The 17908-nt window shown below is 41.8% G+C and overlaps 1 protein-coding gene across 6 annotated transcripts in view; it reads right to left on the bottom strand.

Moving 5' to 3' along the window:
• The window catches only part of LOC118933652 (zinc finger protein 33B-like), a 60858-nt gene extending 47819 nt beyond the window's left edge, over positions 1 to 13039 (bottom strand). For 5 of the 6 annotated variants that reach the window (XR_008992240.1, XM_057487407.1, XM_057487404.1 and 2 more), the window contains exons 1-2: positions 12284 to 12494; positions 11013 to 11071 (exon numbers count right to left, since the gene is read on the bottom strand). Coding sequence is in view for 5 of the 6 variants with exons in the window: in XM_057487407.1 (XP_057343390.1) it covers positions 11013 to 11071; positions 12284 to 12479 (255 nt within the window). In the remaining variant the exon portion in view is untranslated. Of the gene's footprint in view, positions 1 to 11012; positions 11072 to 12283 lie in introns of all 6 variants that reach the window. The other variant, XM_057487408.1, reaches the window with a different exon arrangement.
• Between the last annotated feature and the right edge of the window lie 4869 nt (positions 13040 to 17908).

Raw genomic sequence — 17908 nt, 5'->3', positions numbered from 1 at the left:
ATGAAGGAGGGATTAAACAATTCCCAGACAAGCAAAAGTTGAGGGAATTTGCCTCCCACAAACCACCTCTACAGGGTATTTTAGAGGGACTGCTCTAGATGGGAGCACTCCTAAGGCTAAATAGATGTAACCAGAGAAAATAAAATCACAGCAAAGAAAGCAGACCAACCAAATACTAACTAAAGGCAAAAAATAAAATCAACTACCCACAAAAGCAGTCAAAGGAAACACAAAACAGCACAGAATAAAACACCTAACATATAAAGAATGGAGGAGGAGGAATAAGGAGGGAGAGAAATAAAGAATCATCAGACAGTGTTTATAATAGCTCAATAAGTGAGTTAAGTTAGACAGAAAGATACTAAAGAAGCTAACCTTGAACTTTTGGTAACCACGAATCTAAAGCCCTCAATGGTAATAATTACATATCTTTCAATAATCACCCTAAATGTAAATGGACTGAATGCACCAATCAAAAGACACAGAGTAATAGAATGGATAAAAAAGCAAGACCCATCTATATGCTGCTTACAAGAGACTCATCTCAAACCGAAAGACATGCACAGACTAAAAGTCAAGGGATGGAAAAAGATATTTCATGCAAACAACAAGGAGAAAAAAGCAGGTGTTGCAGAATAGTATCAGACAAAATAGACTTCAAAACAAAATAAATAACAAGAGATAAAGGAGGACATGACATAATGATAAAGGGGTCAGTCCAACAAGAGGATATAATCATTATAAATATACATGAACCCAACACAGGAGCACTGTCGCGCGCCCCGTCCTCGCCAGCAAGAACAGCACGCAACAACAGCAGGATTCTTCTGCAGAAAGCTTTAATCTTCAGCTCTTTGTAAAACAAATGTGTCGGGCAGGACCCAGACTAAACGAAGGGGCCAGCTTATATAGCTCTCATGCTCTGTGCTGACTGGTGCTGCTATACATGCTTCATTAGCATGGCAATTTTTAGTAGATCTGATTGGTTCTTATGCTAAGGAGTGATTAGCATGTGGTTTTGTGACGTAGGGTATTTTGCAACTGGGAAGTATGGGACTTTCCAGTTGCCCCACGTTGAGCGCCACCCTCTGGGTGCGGCTGCCAACAGAGCACCAGCATATGTGAAAGAAATACTAACAGAATTAAAGGAGGAAATAGAATGCAATGCACTCTTTTTAGGAGACTTCAACACACCACTCACTCCAAAGGATAGATCCAGCAGACAGAAAATAAGTAAGGACACAGAGGCACTGAACAACACACTAGAACAGATGGACCTCATAGACAACTGTAGAATTCTACATCCAAAAGCAACAGGAAACACATTCTTCTCAAGTGCACATGAACATTCTCCAGAATAGACCACATACTAGGCCACAAAAAGAGCCTCACTAATTCAGAAAGATTGAAATCCTACCAACCAACTTTACCAACCACAAAGGTATAAAACTAGAAATAAATTGTACAAAGAAACTAAAAAGGCCCACAAACACATGGAGGCTTAACAACATGCTCCTAAATTATCAATGGATCAACAACCAAATCAAAATAGATATCAAACAATATATGGAAACAAATGACAAAAACACAAAGCCCCAACTTCTCTGGGATGCAGCAAAAGCAGTCTTAAGAGGAAAATATATAGCAATTTGGGCATATTTAAAGAAGGAAAAACAATCCCAAATGAATAGTCAAACGTCACAATTATTGAAATTGGAAAAAGAAGAACAAATGAGGCCTAAAGTCAGCAGAAGGAGGGACATAATAAAGATAAGAGAACAAATAAATAAAATTGAGAAGAATTAAACAATAGAAAAAAAATGAATGAAACCAAGAGCTGGTTCTTTGAGAAAATAAACAAAATAGATAAGCCTCTAAGAGAAAAAGAGAATCAACACACATCAACAGAATCAGAAACGAGAAAGGAAAAATCATGACGGACCCCACAGAAATACAAAGAATTATTAGAGAATACTATGAAAACCTATATGCCCACAAGCTGGAAAACCTAGAAGAAATGGACAACTTCCCAGAAAAATACAACCTTCCAAGACTGACCAAGGAAGAAACAGAAAATCGAAACAAACCAATTACCACCAAGAAATTGAATCAGTAATCAAAAAACTACCCAAGAACAAAACCCCCGGGCCAGATGGATTTACCTCGAAATTTTATCAGACATACAGAGAAGACATAATACCCATTCTCCTTCAAGTTTTCCAAAAAATAGAAGAGGAGGGAATACTCCCAAACTCATTCTATGAAGACAACATCACCCTAATACCAAAACCAGGCAAAGACCCCACCAAAAAAGAAAACTACAGACCAATATCCCTGATGAACGTAGATGTAAAAATACTCAACAAAATACTAGCAAACCGAATTCAAAAATACATCAAAAGGATCATACACCATTACCAAGTGGGATTCATCCCAGGGATGCAAGGATGGTACAACATTCGAAAATCCATCAACATCATCTACCACATAAATAAAAAGAAAGACAAAAACCACATGATCATCTCCACAGATGCTGAAAAAGCATTAAACAAAATTCAACATCCATGCATGATAAAAACTCTCAACAAAATGGGTATCAAGGGCAAGTAACCCAACATAATAAAGGCCATATATGATAAACCCACAAAGAACATCATACTGAACAGCAAGAAGCTGAAAGCTTTTCCTCTGAGATTGAGAACAAGACAGGGATACCCACTCTCCCCACTGTTATTCAACATAGTACTAGAGGTCCTAGCCATGGCAATTAGACAAAACAAAGAAATACAAGGAATCCAGATTGGTAAAGAAGAAGTCAAACTGTCACCATTTGCAGATGACATGATATTGTACATAAAAAACCCTAAAGACTCCACTCCAAAACTACTAGAACTAATATCAGAATTCAACAAAGCTGCAGGATACAAACTTAACACACAGAAATCTGTGGCTTTCCTATACACTAACAGTTAACTGAGAGAAAGAGAAATCAGGAAAAAAATTCCATTCACAATGGCATCAAAAAGAATAAAATACCTAGGAATAAACCTAACCAAGGAGGTGAAAGACCAATACCCTGAAAACTATAAGACACTCTTAAGAGAAATTAAAGAGGACACAAACAAATGGAAACTCATCCCATGCTCTTGGCTAGGAAGAATTAATATCGTCAAAATGGCCATCCTGCCCAAAGCAATATACAGATTCGATGCAATCCCTATCAAATTACCAACAGCATTTTTCAAGGACCTGGAACAAATAGTTCAAAAATTCATACGGAAACACCAAAGACCCCAAATAGCCAAAACAATCCTGAGAAGGAAGAATAAAGTGGGGGGGATCTCGCTCCCCAACTTCAAGCTCTGCTACAAAGCCACAGTAATCAAGACAATTTGGTACTGGCACATGAACAGAGCCACAGACCAGTGGAACATAATAGAGACTCCAGATATTAACCCAAACATATATGGCCAATTAATACATGATAAAGGAGCCATGGACATACAATGGGGAAATGACAGTCTCTTCAACAGATGGTGCTGGCAAAACTGGACAGCTACATGTAAGAGAATGAAACTGGATCACTGTCTAACCCCATACACAGAAGTAAATCCGAAATTGATCAAAGACCTGAATGTAAGTCATGAAATCATAAAACTCTTAGAAAAAACATAGGCAAAAATCTCTTGGACATAAACATGAGCGACTTCTTCATGAACATATCAAGGGAAACAAAAACAGAAATGAACAAGTGGGACTATATCAAGCTGAAAAGCTTCTGTACAGCAAAGGACACCATCCACAGAACAAAAAGGTATCCTACAGTATGGGAGAATATATTCATAAATGACAGATCCGATTAAGGGTTGACATCCAAAATAATATAAAGAGCTCACACACCTCAACAAACAAAAAGCAAATAATCCAATTATCCAATTAAAACATGGTCAGAGGAGCTGAACAGGCAGTTCTCCAAAGAAGAAATTCAGATGGCCAACAGACACATTCAAAGATGCTCCACATTGCTAGTCATCAGAGAAATGCAAATTAATACCACAATGAGATATCACCTCACACCAGTACCGATTGCCACCATCCAAGAGACCAACAACAACAAATGCTGGCGAGGTTGAGGAGAAAGGGGAACCATCCTACACTGCTGGGGGGAAAACAAACTAGTTCAACCATTGTGCAAAGCAGTATGGAGGTTCCTCAAAAAGCTCAAAATAGACATACCATTTGACCCAGGAATTCCACTTCTAGGAATTTACCCTAAGAATGCAGCAGCCCAATTTGAAAAAGACAGATGCACCCCTATGTTTATTGCAGCACTATTTACAATTGCCAAGAAATGAAAGCATCCTAAGGGTCCATCAGTAGATGGATAAAGAAGATGTGGTACAGATACAAAATGGAATATTATTCAGCCATAAGAAGAAAACAAATCCTACCATTTGCAACAACATGGATGAAGCTAGAAGGTATTATGCTCAGTGAAATAAGCCAAGTGGAGAAAGACAAGCACCAAATGATTTCACTCATATGTGGAGTATAAGAACAAAGAAAAACTGAAGGAACAAAGCAGCAGCAGAATCACAGAACCCTAGAATGGACTAACAGTTATCAAAGGGAAAGGGACTGGGGAGGATGGGTGGGACGGGAGGGATAAGGGCAGGGAAAAAGAAAGGGGGCATTATGATTAGCATGTATAATGTGCAGGGGGGCATGGGGAGGGCTGTGCAACACAGAGAAGACAAGTAGTGGTTCTACAGCATCTTACTATGCTGATGGACAGTGACTGTATTGGTGATTGTGAGGGGGACTTGGTGAAGGGGGAGCCTAGTAAACAGAATAAAAAAATAAAAACTGGAAGAGATAAAAGTGAAGTGATGTCTGTCTAAATATACATCCCCCCTATTCACTTCTAGAGCTCTGCAACCACTCCGTCCATAAAGGAGAGAGGTGAGCATATTCACATTAGCTATCGATTTTCTCCAAAAAAATTGAAATTAAGAAAATAAAAAATCTTCAGCTAATTGAAGAAAACAGCACAAATAAAAGATGAGAATCAAAGTAAACAAGTCAGCAATGATAAGACCAAACCCACAGAAGAAACACCTTACATATCTATTGATTTATGTTTTTAATAAATTAAGAGGGATATTAGCTCCATAAAAGAAGAACATTCTGCTAGGAAACAGCTACCAGAGAATATATAGAAATTAAAGACTGGATTGTTGAATTTTTTTTAAATCCTTAAGCTCAAATAACAAATGGAACTGAGAATATATAACTGAGGAAATTGCCTGGACAAAAAGAAATTACACTGATGAAAGAAAATGTGAGACGTAAAAGCCAGATCAACACATCCAACATTTTCACAGGGGGAGAATGAGGAAGAGGAACAACAGGAAATGGTCCAAGGCAGACCAGAATGATACCTGAGCTTAGGAGTCACGTGAGCCTTCACGTCACCAGGCCATAGAATTCTCAAGCAATAATATTGGGGGTGAAACAGAGATCCAGAAATTTCCTGATAAAATATCCAAAATTGAAACTTTATAAAAATTCCTAAAAAGGAAAAAAAAAAACACTAGTTCATGTGGTAACTGATGTTCCCCCTCCTTGTCAGAGAGGAAATGGAGAAATGGCCACAACTTTTGAAAGAGAAAGGATTTGGAACCTAGAACTGTACCCCACTCCAAACTACCGTGGAAGCCTAAGGACACTGTAAAGGTATTTTCAGGAAAGCAAGATAATTTATTACCACTGAAGAAAAGACTTTCCTGAAAACATTCAGTGATATAATCCACGGAGACCCAAGATCCAACAGAGAGGAACACGGGGATACAGGAACTTCACTGAAAGACCAGCAAAAACAGGGCTTTCAAAGCTGTTGTTAAGGAGCAGTTCTGAGACAGGGACCATGGGTGTAGTCAGAGTAGGGTGAGGGCCTCCGGAAAAAGCAAGGCAGGGTAATTATAGTCAGAGCAGTGTAACAACATGCAAGGAAACCCCCTACCAAAACTCTGTGTTAAACGTTAAGCTCTAGAGTCATTTTTCAGGGAGAGCAGTTAATATTCCCCAGATAAAGGAAAGTAGCCCAGGTTTTTTATTATGCTAATCATTTATAATCATGTGTAAGATTCACTTTAACATGCTAAAAGGCCTATGTGCTGTTTTTCCTCCTTCAAATCTGATGAGGTTATTCGCAATCTGGGCAATTAAAAATGGCAAGCAAGCCCAGCCATAAACAACATAGTAAAAGGCAGGAAGGATTCCACCTTAAAGATAAGATTGCACTTTAATACCCAGGAAGATAAGTAGATTCTTAACATACTCTTAAGCAAACAGTCAATAGCTCAGCCCACCTTGGGGGCTGGGCAGGCAGTCTTGTATGATATGCGGCCAGACCAAGATGCCAGTATCTCAGAAAAATCAGAGCAGCAAATTTCTTGTGTTAATTTTAAATATTCAGGGACCAGTTAACAAGCCTACACCCCTAAGTCCCTTATCACGGTTCCGAAAATCCTCAACTGCCTATAAAGCCCCTAGACAACACAGAACTACGGGCTCTCTTGTCCCCTCCCGGTGCAAGCCAGGAGATCTTTCCTCTTACTTTATCTCTATATAAAGGCCTGTCACTCGCTCTCCTACTTTTACTGTTTGTGAAGTTCATTCTTCGACTCTGTGAACAAGAAGCCCAGCATTAGTTCTGGGAACCGCAAACGTTTAACTCCTATTTAGACGGGAAGCGCTCAGTATTCACATTTCATCACCCCATTATTATGAAGGGCTTACACACACCGCTGCAGGCACTGGTGCAGGTCACAGCAGCAGAGCAGACAGACTGAGAAACCTGAGTAGGACAGCTGAGGTGATCAGGGCAAGTGAGGTGAGCCTTTAAAATCACTTAATGACAGCGCTCCATGTTAAGTTAGTCCAAAGGACAAACAGTGAGAGGGTTTAGACGACTGACCAATCAACTCATAAAAGAAAGAAAATATCAACATTCCTTGCATCAACACAAATGCTCAAAATGACATACTAGCACACAAAATTCAACACTAGGCTGAACAGGTAATATATACTAACGAAATGGGATGTATTCCAAGAATACAGACTCGTTTACTTCTGGGAAATCCATTAATATAATGTCTGATAATAATACAGCTACAAAGAAAAATCTTATACCTCCAAAGATCCTAAAAGAGCTGCTGACAATATTCAAAATGCACACCTGATTGAAAAAAAGTAAGAAATAGGAACTGATGGATACTTAAGTAACATGAACATATACACATGTATATATACACACACTTATACCTGATTATGCGCAGGGTAATGTACACACATGTGACACATAGATGTATACATCTCAATCACAAATACACACATATATATACATATATACTTTTTAAGTTTACACAGACACATAAACACACGCATATATTTATGCTTCAGTCCTCACAGTTCTACAGTCAGGATTTTACTTAATGGAGAAACACTAGACAAATTCATACTAAGGTCAGGAACAAGGTAAAATGTTCATTATCTTCAATTACAAAGAACAATTAGAGGCATAATAATCAAAGACACTTCTCCGAAGAAATTCAGATGGCCAACAGGCACATGAAAAGATGTTCCACATCACTAATCATCAGAGAAATGCAAATTAAAACCACAATGAGATATCACCTCACACCAGTTAGGATAGCCAACATCCAAAAGACAAACAACAATAAATGCTGGAGAGGATGAGGAGAAAGGGGAACCCTCTTACACTGCTGGTGGGAATGTAAACTAGTTCAACCATTGTGGAAAGCAGTATGGAGGTTCCTCAAAAAACTAAAAATAGAAATACCATTTGACCCCGGAATTCCACTTCTAGGAATTTACCCTAAGAATGCAGGAGCTCAGTTTCAAAAACACATATGCACCCCTATGTTTATCGCAGCACTATTTACAATAGCCAAGAAATGGAAGCAACCTAGTGTCCATCAGAAGATGAATGGATAAAGAAGATGTGGTACATATACACAATGGAATATCATTCAGCCATAAGAAGAATACATACCCTACCATTTGCAACATGGATGGAGCTAGAAGGTATTAAGTTCAGTGAAATAAGCCAGGCAGGGAAAGACAAGTATCAAATGATTTCACTCACCTGTGGAGTATGAATACAAAGCAAAAACTGAAGGAACAAATCAGCAGCAGACTCACAGAACCGAAGAATGGACTAACAGTTACCAAAGGAAAGGGACTAGGAAGGGTGGGTGGGAAGGGAGGGAGAAGGGGATTAAGGGGCATTATGATTAACATGCGTAATATAGGGGTTGCACGGGGAAGGAAGTGTAGCACAGAGAAGACAAGTGGGAATGCTATAGCATCTTACTATGCTGATGGACAGTGACTGCAAAGGGGTATGTGGTGGGGACTTGATAATAGGGGAACATCGTAACCATAATGTTGCTCATGTGAATCATTAGCTTAAGAATGCATATCAATGACACTTTCGTAGAAAAAAAAAAGTCCAATTGGATCAGTGATCTAAATGTAAAAAATTAATATGACCAAAAAAATTGGTGAATTTCCCCAGAACCTTCATGTAGGCTTTCGAATAGTGAGTCAAAACATAATTAGGACTTCTGCTTTTACCTGAGATGAGCAGACTGCATTTACCCTCATATCTGGAACCCAAGAAAAAAAAACAAGAGAACATATGCACAGCAAGGGGTCTCCGAGACACTGATTGACGGGCAGTGAAGGACAGTAACCCGTGAAACAGGAAATAAACAGGGTGAGCCCTACAGCCCCTGCCCTGAGAGTTTCCAGCCACGCAGCAGTGCAGGAGCACACAGACAGAGGTGGGGAGAAAGGGTTGAGAAACTGGGGGGAAAATGTAGGGAAGTACAACCCGTCAGGAAAATAATCAACTGAAATGGGCCCAGAACTACCAGATGTTACAATGAGTAGAGAGCATTAAAATAACTTATAATCATATTTTTTATATTTAAAAAGAACTGAGTAGAGACAGGGAAGATATAAAATGAAACTCAAACAAAACTTCTATAGAAAAGACACAGCATCGTAAGATGGAAATTACACTGGGTTAGAATAACAGCACTGCCAAAAAAAGGATCAGTGAATGTGAAGACACAGCAGTGGAAGCACTTACAAATGAAACATGCAGAGAAAAAAAAAATTAAAGGGAAAGGAAGGGCATCGGTCAGCTGTGGGACAGTGTCAAACTGTGGAATATACAGGTAATGAGAATCCCTGAAGGGAGGCTGGGGGAAGCAAAGGGGCCATTTGAAGACACACGGTCAAACTTTCCCCAAAGTTGATGGAAACCGTAAACACACAGATCCAACAAGTTGCATGACCCCCAAGCACAGACACACGAGGGAAACCGCAGCCAAGATGAATACAGCACATCGCCTATGACCAGTGACAGTGAGAACACTTTAAAGCAGTGAGAAGAAGAAAAACAGTATGTTCCATACAGAGGAACAGATGAAGATGACCTCAAATTTGTCTTGGAGAAAATGTAAGGAAGGAACACACTTGAAGTACAGGAGGAAAAAACAGCAAAGATCCTTTTAAAAAGGAAGGCAAAATACAGACATTTTCAGACCTATGAGAGCTGAAAGGTTCTTCATTAGCTACAAGAAATGTCACCAAAAAGTCCTTCATGCAGAAGGAATAGAAGAGCACATAAAAATCTGGATCTATACAAAAGGAATGAAAGTAAAAGAAATAGGAACTATATATTTTCTCTTATTAGTTAAGTCTCTTAAAAGGTTTACTGACTGTGTCATTGCAAATAACAATGTATTGTGGGATCAGTACTACTGTGAAAGTAAAGTGCAACAACACTGCAAAGACCACGAGGGGAGAATTGGAAGTAACTGTGAGCTTCTTATACTCTAGTGAAATGATAGATCACTTGAAGAAAAACTATGATAAATTAAAGGTGCATAGTATAAACCTTAAAGCACCTATTAAAATAACAATGTTACAGCCAACAACCCAACAAAGGTTACAAAATGGAATCAAAAAATGCAATGAAGTGAAAGGAAGGAAGATGAAGAAGAAAAAGGAGACAAAGAAGATGGGACACACCGCAAAGACAACAGACCACAAGCTACCCAGTTACACCAATAATTGTGTCAGATGGAAGTGGTCTCAACACCCCAGTTAACAGGCACAAATGGTCAGACTGGATAAAAAGGTAAGACCCAATCATATGCTGTCTACAAGAAAATCACTTTAACTAGAAAGGTGCAAACTTAAACGTAAAAGAATGGAGTAAGATACAGCAGGGGTGGCTCCATAAATGTCAGAGAAACTCCATGTCAGAATAACTAACAGGGACAAAACAGGCCATTTCACAACGACAAAGTGGTTAATTAACCAAGAGGATACAACAGTCTTCAGTGTTTACATACCTAACGATAAACATGAATCGAAAACCGGCAGAACTGCAAAGTGAAATAGACAAACCATACCTTAGATCATAGTATTTTGGTGTCTAGATTTTACAGGCACCAAGTTTTCCTTGGGCAGCAAGCCCTTGGCTTAGACAGGCACCAAGATTAAGGCACACATTAGAACGAATTAAGGGTTGTATTAGGAAAGCTGTCTACAATTATGTTAGCTTTAACAAGGACGTTTTTATAAGTAGTAGGAAATTTTAAAAACCCAAAAGTAACAAAAGTGTCAGCCACTCACACTGCTGATCCGAGTCATGTAAAAGTCTCCCCTTTCTCTGTGACTGTCAGGCCCACCAATCACCTTTGCAGCTCTATTTCAATATCCCTCAAGTATCGTGCTACCTACACATATGACCTCCACAGACTCTTGGTGCTGACCTGAGACTCTCATAACTGTTTTTTACATGGTAATGCCTTTTCCCTATTTCCACACTCCCATTTTCAAGTATGGATCTTATAAGCCTCCTAAAATGCACTATCAAAGTGCAGGAGCACACACATAGGAGAACTCACCTGGGAGTCGTGCATTTTCTGCTGCTCTTGGAAAAGTGTAGAGGCTGCTAACGGTGGACCTAGAGGAGGAGAAGCAAATAAGTGAGTCATGAGTAATGCGGCCTGCCAAGGCAGGAAACGCCTGCGTAAGAACCACCAAAAAGCTCCCTAAAATCGGACACCCTGAGAATACTCAGAAGGGGCTAAAAGGGGCATCCAGGAAAAACACGTCATCCAACAGGAGCAGAAGACAGCTCGATGGGAGCCTCCTATGATGAATATAACCATTGATTCCTTTTCTTAAAAGCTTGGCACCATTAAATGAAAGGTACAGAAACAAATTAACCCCACTATACTGCTTATGTATTTCATTACTGTTCCCTTAAACTGTTTAGAAGCAAAGAATCCTCAGGAACGGAGAACATGAGCTGTCAAAAATGGGATCAATGTGCACTGAGGCACGGTTTTGTTTCTGATTTTCCTGATTAAACTTGGTTACCACTGCACATAAAATCTATTACTAAGAAAACTAATATACAGGCCAGAACACTTGTTAGGAAGTTAGAGCCCTGTTAAGAATCCCACCACAGACCCAGAACCTTGGACAAGTCACCTTCCTTCTCAGGTCGAACCTCTTCCTCCGTCAACCGAGGTGGCAGGAGAGAACCCTGCACACCTGTCCCGCACTGACTACACTGTGTGCTCCACAGGGCGGAACCAAGGGGATCAGCTTCACTCAGGCGAGACAACAAAGGTACTGAAGGACCCCAGGTGACCTGTTCGAAGTCTGGAAGGGCGAGGGGAGGCGGCGGTGTCGGGTGTGCCGGCTGAACTGGGGACCACGTCAGCGGCCGAGGCTGGGGACCCGCCTGCTGCTCAGCAACCTGCAACTCCGAAGCCCGGAGAGCACCGGCCACGATCACGGCCGCAGTCTCGCCCGGCGCTCTTGTCCCGTTCGGGGCGCGCTCTCCCGAGCCCCGCTCCGCTGCCAGGACCGCGGCGCACAACCTACCGCGCCGGCACTCGACGATCCGCCCGCGGCTCTCAGGGCTCTAGGGTGCTGCTCCTGCGGACGATTCCTTCCGGCCTCCTCCGCTACACAGCGCACTGTCGCGGAACGAGGGGCGGGCCCTGCGCCCACGGGACAAGCGCCTCGTGGCCCGCAGCGGCATCCGGGCCTTTCCCGACCGCGCCTCGACCGGCCCGTGTGAACCCTCGACCCCACAACCTCGCGCTCACTGTTTGCCGGCCCAACCGGACAGAAACCAGCTTCAGAGGCCCGGGATCCTCACCCGCCGTTGGCCGACACGTCGGAGCCGGTGCTAGCGGTGATCTGCGCACGGGCAGGAAGCGAGGTCGACGCGGCAGCACTGCGCCGGTGCGAACCCTCCCCCACGGCCAGCGGCACTCGCGCTGAGGACGCCGGAAGTCCGTCTGCCGGGGCCACACACCCGCTAGGCCCACAAATGCCAGAACTCTCTTTCCCATAAATCCATGCGCCGTCAGCTTAGGGAATTTCTTGCCAGTCTAAATCTCACCTGGCGGCTTTGGGGCGCTGTGCGAGAGCTAGGGCGGCGGGACGGGGGGTTCCGCGACCAGCTTACGTTCAGGAGCAGGGAAAGGTGCCACCTCAGCAGAGCCTGTGTGATTGCGTCTCGGATCCCTGGTCCTTTGCCCTGAGGTCTTTCGGGTTACAACTGAGATTCCCCCCAAGCAGAAGAGGAAGGAAAGGGTGTGTGCCGTGTTCACTTCACTGAGATAATAGAAGGTGCACTAAAGTACTAGTGATAATAGGATGCGATTAATGCCCAGCCGTGATATAAAACCGTATTACCACGGGCATATGGTTCCTCCAAGGAAGGGGACGCAAATGGAAATTGTAGCATTTCTACATAACTAATGCATAAAAAGTAAAAAAATCAGAGAACACACAGGAATCGAAAAAAGAAAACATACTCGGGATCTTGCTTCTTAAACAGGATTATGTTTATGTTATGTAAAAATGTCACTTTTCAAAAGTGGGATCCTGAGGACAATGATTTATCACTGTTTTTGGATGAAATAATATAACCTTGTTCGTGGTCAATCCTTTCTTGAAGCAGGGGGTTGGGAGGGTGTTGAAATCTCCCTTCAACAGGGAACATCTTCACATATGTGGAAATTAGGAAGGCATGAGCCTCGTGATTTTATGTAGCTCATCTTTTTATATAGGTCAGCAGATACAACTCATTACACACATGAACTCAAGATACACGGTAACCTTTTTCATGTAAAAGCGTTTTTTGCTATATATTCTGCCATAGTTCATGGTAAATTCACCTGGTAATCCGGGTCACCATTATGCTAGTTAATTGCCCTTATCCAAAGGGAAAAGAAAATTTCTCAGATCTGACAAGCAGTGGTTACAGTTCAGAACAACGTGCCTACCTGCTAGCCTAAACTCCTGCGGTGATGGGGAGAAGGACAGTGTTCTTTGAGGTTTACATTTCAAAGCAATGGCTCTCACCCATAAGGAAAGACATTCCTGGGTTGTAATGCTGACAAGGGACTTACTTAGTTTTTTAAAAGATTTAGATACATATGAAAGGGACAGAGGAATTATTTATATTACACTTTTCTCAAGCAAATTTTCTTTAAAAAGGGAATTAGTACAGGGAATTAGTCAGTACGGATTCATCCAAATGAATGAGCATATAACCCATTCCCGATTTCCCCTGCCAAACTACTGTACTAAACTAATCCTACACAAAACGTGTGCCTCCAAAATTGCTCTTCACAGTGGCTGCATCACCAGGAAGTCTTTCCCAGCTCTTGTTGCTGTTAAGCATGGCAGTGCAAGAATTCTTAACGATGGAATGCTGGAATTCAGGTGACAGGGACCACCGTCCTCTGGGAAACCTCCAATGGTTCATTTCTCTGCTCTTTTCCATTTTCACCAGGTAAAGGATGGAAGCTGCATTGATTACCTGGCACCCAACCGTGAAGGCACACAGCACTCCTAATCTGGGTCCTGGCCGCCAGTTTTTCCCTTGCCCACCTGCACGGAACAGTGCTCATCTCAAGACTGGGATGGCCTTTGCACCCGCCCGGCTCTGGCTCTGTGTCTGCTGATTCCCAGCTGCCGTGCCCCACTCAACGTTCCACTCCATCCCTGCGCTCCCAGGTCCCCTGCGCTGTACAGTGACCCGGTCACTCTGGGCCATGAGCTGCTCACGGTGCTCACCCCTCCCTCCAAACCGCTAAAAATAGTCAGTTCACATCCCCCGTATTGAAAGCTTGTTGAATCTGGGAGGGTGAGTTCTACCCTGTGAGTTCATCTTGGCCAGAAGTCCACCTTTTACTGTGGCTTCATTCAGCTCTCTTTATATACTGCTATTTAGAATAGAAAACTCTATTTGTATTTGTATTTGAGTAAAACACAACTATTTCTCCAATTTGTCATCTATTTTTTTAACTTACTTTTATTTTCTCATAGACATTGTTAATCTGTTGTGTACAATTGTTTCACTTCCTCCTCATACTTTTCATGTTTTGACATTACTTGAAGAAGCCTCTCCCACCCTTAATTTTTTAAGCTGTTTCCCGTGTTTACTCCTAATTATTCTTTCTCTTTAATGCATCAATTTTATGAAGATAACTGGCACCCATCTTCAAGATTTGGAAATCATTCTATTTCTTAAAAGCTTTCAACTGTCTCTTCAAAACTCATGAGGTTACTCTGACCGGGAACCATCAGAAACTAAGAAAGCTCATGTTTCCGATTTGGCATAAAAAAAGGGTTTCTTCTTTGAGGGCTAGGGACCCATCTTACTTTAAAGGAAGGGGAAGCAGCAGGGTCAGGAAAGTGACTGTCAAATCGGAATTCCTTCTCATTCAAAATACTGGTTCTATCAGTTTCCTAAGGACACAGTAACAAAAACCATTAACCAGGCGGCTTAAACCACAGAAGTCTACTGTCTTACAGTCTGGAGGCCAGAACGTCAAGGTGTCTGTGAGAAGGGTTGGTTCTCTCTGAGGGCTGTGGGGGAAGGATGTGTTCACAGCCTCTCTCCTTGGCTTCTAGATGGCTGTGCTCTCTCTCCTTCTCTTCTCAGTGTCTTTCCTCTATTTGTATCTGTGTTCAAATATCCCTTTTTAAAAGGACACACTAGTCATACTGGATTAAGGTCCACCCTAATCACCTCACTTTAACTTGATTGCATCTGTAAAGCCCTTATTTCCAACTACAAGTAGGGTTTTGGACTCCAACATGAGTTTTGGGGGGATACAATTCACCCCAAACACTATGTCCCCGGTTCTGTCAATTTTCCTGTGGCTGCTTTCTCATTGCCTTGGTTATGTTAACACAGGAAAGCCCCTTTCAGTTCGGCCTAAGTGTTTTATTTTATAGATGAAGAAATTTAAGCCCAGATGGTGGGGAAGGACTTGCTATCTCAACAAAGAAAATGAGACAATCCTGAAAATGTCTTACAAAGGATGAATCTTTATTTCAAAACAAGAGCAGAGCATGGAAATGGGCACTCTGGTATTTACGTCACTTTTTGTAACACTTGTCAGAGAGGCAAGGACAACAATACAACTAAGCTTATTTTGGGGTCCACTAAGAGTGTCTCAGCCATAGGGGAGGGGGAATGCATAAAAGTTAAACACCAGCAGTTGCCCTTAATAAGTAGCCCTTAATTCAGGCACAGGATCTGAGAGCTCCGTACCAAGCACCACCTCTCCATGTCCCCATCACAGAATTCTTTTCTGTCCTTTAGGACTCACTGTCATTTTCCTGGGGCTTCAATATGGGTCACAGAAGGGGAAGCTCAGAGACCACCCCTCAGCTCCTGGGAAACCCTTCTCTCCTTTCTGTTTCTTTAAATTTGATTCCTTTTTTTTTAGATACCACATGGAAGTGAGACCACACAGAACTTGCCTTTATCTGTGTGGCCTCTTTCACTTAGCATAATACCCTTCAGGTCCATCCATACAGGATTTCCATCTTTCTCGTGGGTGAATAATATTCCATTCTGTGCAGATCAGTATCTATGTAAACCACATCTTCTTTATCCATTTATCTGCTGATGGCCACTTAGGTTGCTTCCCTATCTTGGAAAATGTGAATAATACTGAGGTGGCCATGGGAGTGCACACATCTCAAGATCCTGTTTTCATCTGCCTTGGATGAACACCCATAAGTGGAATTGCTGGTTCATATGCCGGTTCTATTTTTAATCTTTTTGGAACCTCCATATTGTTTTCCAGATGAACTGATTGGACTTTACTCATCCTTGGTATGGTCTAAAACATTCCAATGATGACAATGGAAGTCATCAAAATACAAAATAAAACTTCAGGCATATCCTGAAAAAGGGATGTCCTTCTCACCAAAGTTCAAGCAACAGATCAAAAGTAAGACGCAGAGCCAAAATGCGGGAACAACCCAAATATCTGATGGATGGATAAGTAAAATGTGGTATGTGTATATGTATATAAAATGCATATTATTCATCCTTAAAAAGGGAGTTCTGGTGTGTGCTGCCACATAAGTGGCCCTTGAGGACACTGTGCTGAATGAAATAAGCCACACACAAATGGACCAGTTTTGTAGGATTCCACTTAAATGAGGGACCCAGAAGAGCCAAAGCTATAGAGATAGAGGGGAGGATGGTGGGTGCCAGGGAGTGGAGGGGAGACGGGGCAGGTGCTCTTTAATGAGTGTATAGTGTCAATCTGGAGATGGATGGTCAGGGACAGCTGCAAAGTTTAAAGTGCTCAGTGCCACAGAACTGTCCCCTTAAAAATGGGTCAAACAGTAAGTTTTATGTTATTTTACCACAGTAAAAATTGAAAAAGAAAACGTGAGATTCAGATGCCCAGGTGAAAAGGAGAGGCTCAGAGCTCAGGAGAAGCCACCTGGCTTGTGGCAGGCCTTCAAGTGGGTGGTTTCCAGTCTGCGTCTGTGCCCCTGTGTGCCCCCACCTTCACAAAACATCCTTGTCTCTCCTGAATTGGAGGTTTTCCCACTAAGTCTTTTTCTGCATGTGGCATTTTTGTTGTTGTTGTTGTATATTTTGGTATCGTAAATGTAAAATTACTTGAACATTATGGTCACTAGACTCCCCTCAATATCAAGTCCCCCCCACATACTCCATTCACTCACTACCCATCAGTGCAGCAAGATGCTACAGAATCATTACTAGTCTTCTCTGCATACACTGCCTTTCCCGTGATGCTCCCTGCTACATTATGTGTGATAATCGTAATGCCTCTTTTCTCCCCCTTAACCCTCCCTTCCCACCCATCCTTCCCAGTTCCTTTCCCTTTGGTAACTGTTAGTCCATCCTTGGGTTCTATGAGTCTGCCTCTGTGCTGTTCCTTCACTTTTTTCTTTGTTCTTATACTCCACAGATGAGTGTAATCATTTGATATTTGTCCTTCTCCACCTGGCTTATTTCACTGAGCATAATACCCTCTAGCTCCATCCATGTTGCTACAAATGGTATGATTTGTTTTCTTCTCATGACTGAATAATATTCCATTGTGTATATGTACCACATCTTCTTTATCCATTCATCTACTGATGGACAATTAGGCTGCTTCCATTTCTTGGCTATTGTAAATAGTGCTGCGATAAACATAGGGGTGCATCTGTCTTTTTCAAACTGGGCTGCTGTATTCTTAGAGTAAATTCCTAGGAGTGGAATTTCTGGGTCAAATGTTATGTCTATTTTTAGTTTTTTAAGAAACATCCATACTGCTTTCCACAATGGTTGAAATAGTTTACATTCCCACCAGCAGTGTAGGGGGGTTCTCCTTTCTTGGCATCTTTGTTGCTCTTTGTATTTTGGATGTTGGCATCTTAACTTCTGTGAGATGATATCTCATTGTGGTTTTAATTTGCATTTCTCTGATGATTAGGGATGTGGAGC

This window comes from Manis pentadactyla, chromosome 10 (assembly GCF_030020395.1).
Source record: "Manis pentadactyla isolate mManPen7 chromosome 10, mManPen7.hap1, whole genome shotgun sequence".
NCBI classification, from domain to species: Eukaryota; Metazoa; Chordata; class Mammalia; order Pholidota; family Manidae; genus Manis; species Manis pentadactyla.
The sequence above is the reverse complement of the archived record's forward strand: the minus strand, read 5'-3'. Positions and strand labels throughout refer to the sequence as shown.